The sequence below is a fragment of the Lissotriton vulgaris genome, chromosome 3_1, assembly GCF_964263255.1.
Source record: "Lissotriton vulgaris chromosome 3_1, aLisVul1.2, whole genome shotgun sequence".
Lineage (NCBI taxonomy): Eukaryota > Metazoa > Chordata > Amphibia > Caudata > Salamandridae > Lissotriton > Lissotriton vulgaris.
The window spans coordinates 1,077,840,938-1,077,853,319 of NC_141689.1; the positions used below are offsets into that span (position 1 = coordinate 1,077,840,938).

Below are 12,382 nucleotides of genomic sequence, written 5' to 3' on the forward strand. Positions count from 1 at the left end.
ACTATAATCACTGCGGAGGCTGACAGAAGACGACTCAACCGCAACGTGAAACCGAAACGAAACTGGAACAGAGAGACCCTGAGACACTGCCAACTGACAGTCAGGCATTGATGGAGACTGCCGCTGAGAATGAGCCCGACAGTCCCAACCTCCAGTCACGCCCCAGGCGTGTGATCACGAAACCGTATCGCTTCATCGAAGAATTCTAAAGAAAGACAATTTCCTGTTTTGCCGTGGTGTACACTATTTTGTTTTCTTTTATTCACAGAGGGGAGAGATGTAATGATGTTGATGCAAGTGCCCAGTGACCTAACTGGTCAGTCACTAGGACCGGCCCGAGTGAGGGACGAGGGCGGGCGGAAAGGGAGGAGCTGGGAGACCAAAGGGTCAGTTAGCCTGTAGCCCTGGATGAAGAAGGAAGGAAATAAAGGAGCTGATACACTGATCTGAGTCTGCGTATATTCTGTGGGAAGAAGCGACACTACACTGCCTTGCATTTGGGCCACTTGTTTTATGTTCACTGAAAACATACTGCTTTACAAATATTTTCCTCATACCAAAAATCTTTGCCAAGCAGGTGCCTAACGTTTAGGAACTCATATCTCCCTTCACAGCACTAGAGCACAGTGCTCGATGAATATGGATTTGGACCTCATAATGAGTTTTGCTGTTCTGTGTATTATTCCCGTAGGGTTTCATGGTTCTTCAAAGAGGGGTTTTGGCGCCATAGGCATTTGTCCTATTTTTTAATCTATTAATTTTTAGTGGACTTCTTCAATTCCAATCCTGACTTTATTGTCATTTTCTGTGAGGCTTATGTGGCCCAGTTTGCACAGCAAGTAAATAATGTGAAGTATGGGTCTATGAGCGTTTGAGACCATCACCACAGCGGGAGGTGTTAGACAAGTGTCTTCAGGGACTGACTAGAGATACTCAGTGTGGATCAGAGGTTTCGACCAGCAGCATCAGGGTAGCTGGCCGATGAGTGTTACAGGCATACATCTCAGACTCAGGAATCATGGGCTGTCCTGGGACTGGGGATTATCTGAAGGTGAAAGAGAGAGATGAATTAAGTTATCTGGTGGTGGAAGCGACTCTGGCGAGAAAGCAGATGGTGGAAGGGTGAAGAAATAAGTTGAATGTTTTGGAGTCGGTGGCATGTTTCATGGGCACTAAGTAGTTGAAGAAAAACTCAGAACAGCAAGTGATGTAATTGGAAGTGAAAAAGAGGTCAGGTTTCTGGCATCCTCTGCTGAGCAGTTGCATTAGAGTTTCAGTAAAGTATTTGAGTAGTCTACGTTTATATTTCTTGACGGAATTCCTTGATGGGTTAGGAGGGTGGATCATTAAAGGAATGGGTGCCCCCTTTAATAACCAGACTTGTCATTGCTGGGTTGTGGCATGATCCTATTACAGTTGGTGAAAGACTCCTGCAGAGACAACAGCTTGGGAACAAGTTAGAGATGGGGGACCGCAGCAGAGGTTCACTTAGGAAGCCCTACACAATAACGCTTCAGTGTTAATTTACTTGCCATGTTCCTTATCATGCACTAATATAAAATTATTCATGGAAATCTGTGAGGGAAAGTCTTGAACAAGAAGGAAGCAGTCTCTGTCCATGGTGGGAAAAATCAAGTGTGCTCATGTACCAAGGAAGCATTTAGATGAAGGCATTTGCATTCAAATATCTATCATTTGTGAACATTAGCATTGAACATGCTAGAAAAGCATGTAAACACTTGAGGCTTTGTTAAAGGAAGACCTGAAGTATTCTGCAGAATATAGATTGAAAAATAGTTCTCTTGGAACTTGATCAACCACGCCCTGGCTGTTTGAAGGACTGAGGGTGTGAAGATCAAATTATTCTCAGTCATTATTATTTATTATGGGCCTTTTAAACAACAACGTGCAAAAAGGAATGGCACTTAGCATCTGGTAAACATGTGCTAGCAATATTATTAAAATAGAATTGTATATAAATCTCATCTAACCTGCAGTTCATTCTATCAGCCAAAAATGAGGCACTTTTGTAACATGGTCAGACAATAAGCTTACAAATTAAGAGCCGGAAGTAGCTCTCCTGTTGCAGTTAGATAACTTGTAGTTAATTAATATAAAATAGTCACAAACAAACTTTCAGTGAGTAGTAATAAGTCTGGGTGATCTTAAACCACTAACAAGATGTCTGACGTTTTAAAGTAGACATGGAAGGATGCGCGGGTAAGTGAAGTAGAGAAAGGACAAGGCAGCAGTTTAGCGCAAAGACTGTGGGTGGTGAAGAGCATTATGGGAAGGGATGGAGAGCAATAATGTGTTAGGGAGAGCAAAGGACGAATTTATTAGATAGGGAGGGTGCCATTTATTTTTGTTATCATGTATGTAGGTACCTTTCTTTGATAACCTGTGAAGCTCATTGTTGAAATTCTACAGACAAATAAAATAATTAATCATTTAAGCAAATCTTTCTTTTTTTAAAGCTCTTCCCTGTAATACAAAAATGGCTTCAGTACGGATCAATGCAACCACTCCAACCACAACTTGAGCAAGGACCAGTGCAACCAGTGCAACCTCAGCTTCACCAAGGACCGGCTCAGAACATCCAACCCCATCTTCACCAAGGGTCGATGCAGCCAGTTCATCCACACCTCGAGCAAGGATCAGTGCAGCCCGTGGTTCCACAGCTTAACCAGGTACCCATGCAGCCTGTTCCTCCACAACTTCATCAAGGACCCATGCACCCGTTTCATCCGCAACTTCATCAAGGACCCATGCAACCTGTGCATCCTCCCTTTCACCATGGACCAGTGCAGCCTGTCCATCCTCACTTTCACCAAGGTCCAGTGCAACCTGTCCACCATCACCAAGGCTCAATGCCACCAATCTATCCGCAACTCCATCAGGGGCCGATGCATGTAAGTTTATTTTATTAGTCTTTTTGATGTTTCTCCCTACTTTTAGTCTTCAATGCATTTTTATTTACTTTATTCTTCTATTTGATTGCAGCCATACCCTGGACTCTATTATATGCAATATGCAACAGACCCAGCAGTAAGTCTGATTTTTAATGTCTATGAAAGTGTTCTACAAGGAAAAGTAATGTTGTTGTGTGAGGGAGATTTGTGATTAACATTAGGAATATGTCATTTGTTTTCTCACAGGGATCGCCTGCAAAGGTTGGCATTGTAAGCTCAGAAGAAATGCAGGTAAGCAACTAAGCCTCAGTCCCACAACTGGTTAGTGTCAGCTGCATAGAAATATGTAAAATATTTCAAATAGCACAAATTAGCTGCCCATTCTTTCAGAAATTAACACTAAAACGCAAGCAGGAACTCCTCAGCAATGACTACTTGGTCTGGATCAGATGGGGTGAAGTTCTGAATTATTTTACCCTTCTGGGCAAACCACTTAAAGATGAACTTTGATGACTTGTTTTTCTCTGTGTGAGTTTATTTAGGATTGTAGCTTAACAATTGCAGCCTGTAAGCAAGAAGAAGCACATTCCTGCCCCAACTATCCACATGCATCCTGACAGTTAGAAAACAACATATGCATAGCATCAATACTACAATAATGCTTCTTGTCACAATAATTAAAAGCGTTTAAATAGTAGAAAAAGAAGAAGTTGGAGCTTACTTGAGCTTAATAGCTGACATAAATCCAGGGGGTTTTGAGTGGTTTGTGTTAGTCTCACAAGCTTACACATTACAGGTTGGATTGATTATACAAGTAGTGTTATGTAAGTGCAGATGCCGAAAGCCTGGATACGTCTGGCTAAACAGCACAGTTATCTGCAAGATATATAGGGCCTGGTGTACGAAATTTCAATTCACAAAAAGTGGATGCAAATGGTGCACTGATGTTTTACGAATGGAAAGGAATTTTGCGAAGTGGCCTATGTACAAATAGGTTGGTTCACAAAATTCAGAATCGTAATGGGTTTCAATTCAACTCACCTCATAATGTGCATGAGGGAGGACGCAAATTGAGACCCACGATGATTGGCTAGAGATATAGGCATGGTGGCCTGATAGGGTCAGTAGACCACCATGCCTGTGATTGTTTTAATTCAATTAATCTTTTTTTTTAATGCAGCTCATTGTCCTGAAATTAAAATGTAATGCTTTTTAAGAACTGTAAAGTTAAACAAACTTTTTTTAGGAGGAGGCAGTGGTAAGATGGATTACTGCCATCTCGTAAAAAACGTGTTATCAACATTCTCAAGAGGAAAAAGGTCCCTATGGGGAACCTTTCCTGCTTGCAAATGGCTTGCAATCAATTTTGAAATGATAGAAAATATTAGTGTTTTGAAACCGAAATTCGGTCTGCCCTCAACACGCACCGTCCAAATTGCAAATCCTTAACGTTCACTTATCCTATTTAACGATTCAGAAAACCGTTACTAAATTGTTAATTGGGTTTAGTATAATCAATCAATCAATCAATCAATCAATCAATCAGAGTACTTGTAGAGCGCGCTACTTACCCGTGAGGGTCTGAGGGCACTAAGGCGCTGAGGGGAGGGGGGGGTGCTGCTACTACTCGAAGAGACAGGTCTTGAGGAGTCTTCTGAAGGCGGGTAGGTCTTGGGTCTGCCGTATGTGGGTTGGGAGGGTGTTCCAGGTCTTGGCGGCGAGGTAGGAGAAGGATCTGCCGCCAGAGGTCGTTCGTTGGATGCAGGGAACTGTGGCGAGGGCGAGGCTGGCAGAGCGGTGCTGGCGGGTGGGGTGTAGAAGCTGAGTCTGCTGTTAAGGTAGGCTGGTCCGTCATTGTGGAGTGCTTTGTGTGCGTGGGTGAGGAGCTTGAAGGTGATCCTCTTGTTGATGGCAGCCAGTGTAGGCCTCTCAGGTGGGGGCTGATGTAGCTGCGGTGGGGGACGTTGACGATCAGTCGGGCGGAGGCGTTTTGGATGTGTTGTAGTCGTTGTAGGTGTTTGGCTGGGATTCCTGCGTAGAGTGCGATACCGTAGTCCAGTCTGCTGCTGACGAGGGCCTGTGTCACCGTTCTTCTTCTTTTGGTCGGGATCCACTTGTAGATCCTGTGGAGCATGCGGAGGGTGTTGTAGCAGGAGGAGGAGACAGCATTGACCTGCTTAGCCATGGAGAGGGAGGAGTTGAGAATGAATCTTAGGTTGCGTGCATGTTCAATGGGTGTTGGTGCTGTTCCCAGTGTGGTCGGCCACCAGAAGTCATCCCAGGCTGAGGAGGTGGGTCAGAGGATGAGTACCTCCGTCTTGTCTGAGTTCGGCTTCAGACTGTTGCTCCTCATCCAGTCGGCGACGACCTTCATTCCCTCGTGGGGCTTGGTTTTGGCGGTGTCTGGGTCCTTGGTGAGGGAGAGGATGTGCTGGGTGTCGTCGACGTAGGAGATGATGTTGAGGTCGTGATGGCGGGCCACTTGTGCGAGGGGGGCCATGTAGATGTTGAACAGCCTTGGTGCTGAGGGATGAGCCCTGGGGGACGCCGCAGACGATATCGGAGGCTTTGGATCGGAAGGGTGGGAGGTGGACGCTCTGGGTTCTGCCGTAGAGGAAGGAAGTGGTCCAGTCAAGGGCCCTCTCTTGGATTCCGGCTTCTAGGAGGCGTGTCTTTAGAGTGTGATGGCAGACCGCGTCGAAGGCGGCTGACAGGTCCAGGAGGATGAGGGCTGAGGTTTCGCCATTGCCTAGTTGGTGCCTGATGTCGTCTGTGGCGGCAATGAGGGCTGTCTCAGTGCTTTGGTTTTGTCTGAATCCCGACTGGGACGGGTCCAAGATGTTGTTGTCTTCCAAAAGGCGGGCCAATTGCCTGGTGACAATTTTCTCGATGACCTTTGCCGGGAACGGGAGCAGGGAGACAGGCCCGAAGTTCTTGAGGTCCTTGGGCTTCTTGAGGAGGGCGTTGATTTCGGCGTGCTTCCAGCTTTCTGGGAATATCGCTGTTTTGAAGGAGATGTTGATGACCTTCCGTAGTTGGGGTGCGATGGGCTGCTTTGTTGAATACGTGGTGTGGGCACGGGTCTGACGAAGATTCGGAGTGGAGGCAGTTCATGATCTTGCGTGTCTCGTCGTCATTGACGTTGGACCAGGAGGGCAGGCGGATGGCGCTGGTGGTGTTCACAGGGGAGGTGGAGCCTGGCGTAGTCGGGCGGTTGTGGTGTTGAAGCTGTCATTGATGTCAGGGATCTTGCGGTGGAAGAAGATGGCTAGTGAGTCGCACAGATCTTGTGAGGGTGGGATGTCGTTGGCGCTGGGGTTGGAGAGTTCCTTTACGATGCTGAAGAGCTCTTTGCTGTTGTGTGCGTTGTTGTCCAAGCGGTCTTTGAAGGAGGATCTCTTGGCTAATCTGATGAGGTGGTCGTGTCCGCTGGTGGCGTCCTTGTGGGCTGTGTGGTTGTCAGTGTGCGTTCATGGAGCCATATTTTCTCTCGTTTCCGGCATGCACGTTTGGAGGTCTGGAGCTCGTTGGTGAACTAGGTGGCAATCTTGCTGGCGTGGCAGTTGTAGGGTTTCTTGAGCAGGGCGAGGGTGTTGGCGCAGTCATCGATCCACTGTCTGAAGTTGCGGGCTGCGGCGTCTGAGTTGGTGGGGTCAGTGGGTGGGTTTTGGGCGAGGGTGGTGATCAGCCGTTCTTTGGTGACTTTGCTCCAGCAGGTGCGAGGCAGCTCTTGGGTGCGGTGGTGCGTGGTTGGTTTTTTGAAGGTGAAATGAATGCAGCGGTGGTCCAGTGGAGTTCGGTGGTGTGGTTGAAGGCGAGGTGGGTGCCTGTGGAGAAGACGGGGTCCAGTGTGTGGCCGGTGGCGTGGGTGGGTGTGATGGTAAGTTGTTCTGAGTCCAAGGTTGGCATGGTTGTTGATCAGGGTGGCGGAGTTGGCGACGTTGTTGCTCTCGAGGTGGAAGCTCAGGTCCCCGAGGAGGATGTAGTCCATGAAGGCAAGTGCGTAGGTGCTGGCGAGGTCAGCGATGGAGTCGCTGAACTGAGCTCGTGGTCCTGGGGGTCTGTAGATGAGTGTTCCTCTGAGGGTGGTGTTGGGGTCAGTGTGGATCCCGAAGTGCAGGTGTTTGGCGGTGTTGAGGGTGTTGTCTGCGTGGGTGGCGACCTTGAGGGTGAGCTTGTGGACGATGGCTATTCCTCCTCCGGTTCCGTTGACGCGATCCCTGCGGGTGATCTCGTCTAGGATGGCGATGTCGGGCGCCGAGGAGTCGTTCCACCAGGTCTCGGTCAAGAAGGCCACATCTGGGGCAGAGGTGTCAAGCAGATCCCAGAGCTTGATGGCGTGTTTGCGTGCGGAGCGGGTGTTGAGGAGTATGCAGCGGAGGTGGTTGGGTCTAGTCCTTGGAGGTTTGGTGGTTCTGTGGCAGGTGCGGCAAGAGAAGGGTCCATGGGTCCGTTTCGGGGTGGCCTGGAAGCAGGTGTGGTTTCGGCCGGCGTTGAGTGCGTGGAGCTGCTGGCGTTGTAGTGGAGTCTGGTGTCCTGGCGTTCAAGGGGTCCAGAGGTTCTGGCGCTGGGCGCATTTCAGGCGTGGACTTCGGCGCACCAGCGGCGCGGCCACACAGCTGCCGCCATCTTAAGGGGAGCAGGGAGGAAGGAGCAGCTGGGAGGTGGGAGGCAGGGGCTCGTGAATGGGTGCGGGGCGAGGCCGCAGGGGCAGCAGCGGTGGGAAAGAGTGCAGAGGGCACGGAGCAGGGAGAACAGCGCCTAGGGATAGGCAGGAACGAACAAAGGGTGCAAGGCAGAAGCGTTGGTGGAGCTGCAGCGGTGGGGGGAGCAACCTACCTGGCAAGGTCAAGGGTCAAAAAAAGTGTTTCAGCTGTCGCAAACCTTCAGATTGATCAAATCTGTACCAGGTCCATTGTTCCCAATTCTTTAAAATAGACATAAAATGAAATTTGGCTTCGCACATAGCAGTATTATTCTTTCACAACACGCTGTTTGCTTTTTAATGGATCTCAAGAAAAAAGAGCCTGTCTTTGTAGTGTATGCTAACCTCCTGCAGGAAGTAAAAAAGTGCAAGATATAACCCTCGACCACTAGGATTGCCCCTTGGTGGGATGCCTCTTCATATGGTTCCTCTCGTTCTGCTATGGAACAGGGAGTGCTACTACTTGCAAATTACGTGGGAGCACTGAATGGTATGCTCTAGATGTTCATAGAATAGGAGTAGGAAGGTTTTTTTGTGAAAATTAAAAATACCTTCCGGATAGGAGGGCAATGCTATAATCCGTCCACCAACGGTATGGTTAAAAAAGGGGACAAAAATAGACAGAATGGATGTAATGACTCTTTCTTCCTACAGGCCTACACATTTCAAGCCATTTCCCATGGCTTTTGTTAAGAAGCAAGAAATGAACTCCCAGATTACACTCTTGATTTAATAATATAATTGACGCATAGTAACTTCACACACTCTGCATGCTTATAACTATATTTATCACCTACTTGGTCTTCAAATCACAGGGATTGTCACTATTCCAAATAGATGTGCTCACCTAAACACCTCATTAAGAATCCCTTTCTAAGCCTACATGGACTTTCATTCACTTTGAGTGCTATTTTCAAACACAGAATTTAAAAACCATCCTCCCTTAAAGATACGTTATTACATTCTGAGTTCAGGGATACCAGATTTCAATTTTCTATCTTGCTCCTATGGGAAGATATGCAGGTAAACAATGTACACAGTATTCACCATTCTAGACTATGGGCAAGATAGCCTTGCCATAGTGAAAAACGAAAATGGCTGTATTTCACTACCATGACATGTTACCCACACTAGTACATGTCCTGGATTACACCTTACAGTGCACCCTCCCCATGGGGGTACATTGGGCCTCCCATATGGGTGTCTAATGTGCAAGAAAGGGGAAGGGTCAGGCCTGGCAAGTGTGTACACTGACCAGGACAACATGGCAGTTAGCAACTGCACACAGGCACTGCGGTGGGAGGCCTGAGACACCATCTTAGGTCTACTCATGTGAGTGGCACAATCAGTGCTGCAGGCCCACTAGTAGCATTTGAATTACCAGTCCTGGCACACTCAGTGCACATTACTAGGGACCTTACAGGTAAAACAAATATGTCAAACATGGATAGCCAATTACAGTAACAATTTAACCAGGGAGCACTTGCACTTTGGCACTGATCAGCAGTGGCAAAGTGCCCAAAGCATCGAAAAGAGCAAAAACGAAATCCAGCACAGTGTCAAAAATACAGGTGGTAGAGGCAAAAAGTCAGGGGAAACCTCATCATAATCTTTTTTCAACAGTTAAGTCATAAAAGCATATCATAAAACATTCAACAAATACAGAATAAAACAGTTATGGTAAAATTATTTATATAAATAATTAAGATGTAATTAAACTCAATGCGACAACTATCAAATATAATAATTTTTTAAATATACAAGATAAAATTATTTTTAAAATGTATCAAATTTACAAACATACGTTGCTCACGTATTCGCTAATTTATTATATGGGTTAGGGAGTAATTCAGTAATCGCACAGTGCCCAACACTCAAGCGGGAAACCCAACACCATAAATTTCCTAAGAATTAATTTTACTGGGGTAAGGAAGGTCAGAATAGGGCACTATTCGCTTGACAATAACATCTGTTCCGAACAAATTGTCCAAGCCCATTTCAAGAACTTTGCTACAGCTATAGCAATAGGGGGCTGGGGTCTGTACATAGAATTCTCAAGGCCTCCTCATGTCTTCGAATACCAATTAGGCGACAGATTGGTTTTATCCACTTTTGGCGAGGTGCTATATATAAAGGATGGGAGAACAAAATATTATTACAGATTCTTGTTGATCCGTGCACCTAAAGCATCTGTCACCAGTTGTCCCAGCCAATTTTGTGATAAATAGCCTTGTTGGAAGGGTACCTGCCCTAAATTGGAAGTACAGTTTACGATCAAAAGGCTTTTCTATAACATCCCAATACCTTTCTAGCACTGGAAAAAACTTAAATTGAAGGAATCGACCAGTGAGGTGAGACGAGAGACCATTTAAGCATGTTGATGAGAAAACCATCTCCCAGTATCTACCCTTCAGGATTTTTTTAGAGGGAAAGACTGCATTTGAAGGGTCATCCCACAGTTCAAACATTCCCAACCTCACTAGCAGGGATCTAATTTCATTCAACCAACTAACTTTATGGAAGGAATCCTTTTCAATAATGTCCTTTAGACCCTGAGCATAATGCGAAAGTTCCTCTGTGGTCCATATTGTACGCCAATACAATAATGGGCATAGAATAGCCAGATCCTTAACTGTTTTCCGACCAAGGTCCCAAAAAAGTGGTATTAATGGAGTGCTTTGCGGGACGCTGATAACTTTAGGCAGGAACTCATTTTCCGCCAGTGACAGGCGCTTTAGGTTTTCGAACCCCCACAGTTCAGATCCATAAAGGACCGAACTTTTACCTTTATCCCATATATATCAAGGGCTGGACTAATTGGTTTAGTTAGCGAGGTTTTACATTTTTTAAAAGAAGTCCTGACTGCTGCTGGTGCTTTAGTACAGCCAAATCAAGTTGGCTATTCCAGCGCATATCTCTCTGCAGGGTGACACCCAAATAAGTAAAGGCGTCAACCTGCTCTAGTGGACAATTATTCATATGTATACTTCCTCTAAAAGATTTGTGTTCGTTGAAGGACATCAATTTTGTTTTGGCAGTATTTATTTCTAGTCCGTGCAAAAGGCAAAAGTCTCCGAACCGCTGGAGGGCCCGCTGGAGGCCACTCGGTGTTTTGGAAATAATCAGGGTATCGTCCACAAACATGAGGATTGGGACACGGATACCTGCCAACACAGGGGCATCCTTGGGGACCAGGGAAAGGTAGTCCGCCACCCCATTGACAAAGAGCTTAAACAGGGTAGGCGCCATGACGCAACCCTGTCGCACTCCCCGCTCAATGGGGAAGGTTTCCGTAACCTATCCCTGCTGCCCCCACCGAACCCGAGCTAAATTATCCTCATGCAACTGCTAACACTGTCCAAAAGTGGAAACGGACCTTGCAGGGGACACCGTTGCTGATTTTGCCCACCTGTGCTGCCTGGATTTGCAGAGACACGCTTCGTGGCGCCGTTTGTGCTGGGCTGCTGTGAGGGGAATTCTTGAGTGTCCTGTGTGCTTGTGGAGAGAGGCAGACTCGGGGCTAGAGCGCTGCAGGGACTCGCCTTCCCAGGAGTCCCTGCGTGACCTCTGTCACCTGGTCTGCGCCCCCTGACAAGCCCCGCCCCCTGGCCACCACTTCCTCTACATAACTGGGACACTTCACCGCTGCGCGGGAGCGCGCGGGAGGCTGGGCTGGGCCACCCCCCTAAAGTCTTCTAGTCGTTGGTAAGATCTTTCTAACTTAGGCTCTGGTATTGTGGTACAGACTGACTATGTTCCCTATTCCTGGATCTGAGGGGAAATGCTGCCTGACACCAGCCACTGTGGGGGAAAGACTTACAGGAACACTTGATGATTTTTTCACGAGAGCAGTCGGCGTAGTGGGCAGAGAGATCGCATTGACTGAAGAGCGATTGTCGATGGAGCTTTTGAGCGTTAGACGTTCTTCTTCAGGTGACCTAATTAAAGCTGTTTCCCCGGCTAATGTACAACCTAAGACCGTACTCACATGTAGCCCCATTGACCTAGAAAAACTTGATTTACAGTTTGATTACTTGTCTGGGGATGAAGTTGCTCCTTCTTCTTCTTGAATATTTTGTCTAGTAGTAGTACATCCTCTGAGGGCTTCTATCCGATTGAGGCTAGGAAAAGCTTACAGCCTATAGATTTTCAAGTTAGTCCAGAAAAAGTGCAGTTTCGTCCAAAATTAAACGGTAAAAGGAAGAGGGTTGGGGGTCGTCAAGTAGGCAGGTCACCGAAAGTAACAAAGTTTTTACGTAACCAGATTGCTTCATTGCCAAATAAACCTACCAAGATATCTAATAGGTATACGAGAGGCCCGATAGATCCAAGTGCTAAAGCCACACAAATTCAAATAAAAGGGCAATAATCAAGGGAAACAAGGAGGCGCTAGTGATGTCGTTTTCCAATATGACGCATTTGTTAAGATTTTTTACCCTCCCGCTGATTGAGAGACTGAAAGTCCTTAACGGGAAGCTTGACGCCCTGTGTGAATTAGCTAACGATAATTCACGCAGGCTTGACATACTAGCACAACCTTAGCTCAATACTGATAAAGAGATATTCTGTGGTAATAATAAAGACCCTATAGCTGTAGTTAATTCCGCCAATACGGCCCCTACAGGATGTAATATCACCATCCAATTGTCAAATCCGTCAGTAAATAAACCTGTTGAATCTACTACTCCTACTATGCCACTACCGGAACCAAGTAAGAATACTGGGGGGGAGATAGTGCAAGCGAGTCATGAGGAGCGGGACACCC

At 46.8% G+C, this 12,382-nt stretch overlaps 1 protein-coding gene across 1 annotated transcript in view; it reads left to right on the plus strand.

Moving 5' to 3' along the window:
• AMBN (ameloblastin) overlaps positions 1-12,382 on the plus strand; it is a 97,950-nt gene that overhangs the window by 71,845 nt on the left and 13,723 nt on the right. Inside the window, exons 8-10 of the mRNA XM_086963112.1 lie at positions 2,478-2,912; positions 3,004-3,048; positions 3,159-3,203. Coding sequence (XP_086819238.1) covers positions 2,478-2,912; positions 3,004-3,048; positions 3,159-3,203 — 525 coding nt within the window. The remainder of the gene's footprint in view (positions 1-2,477; positions 2,913-3,003; positions 3,049-3,158; positions 3,204-12,382) is intronic.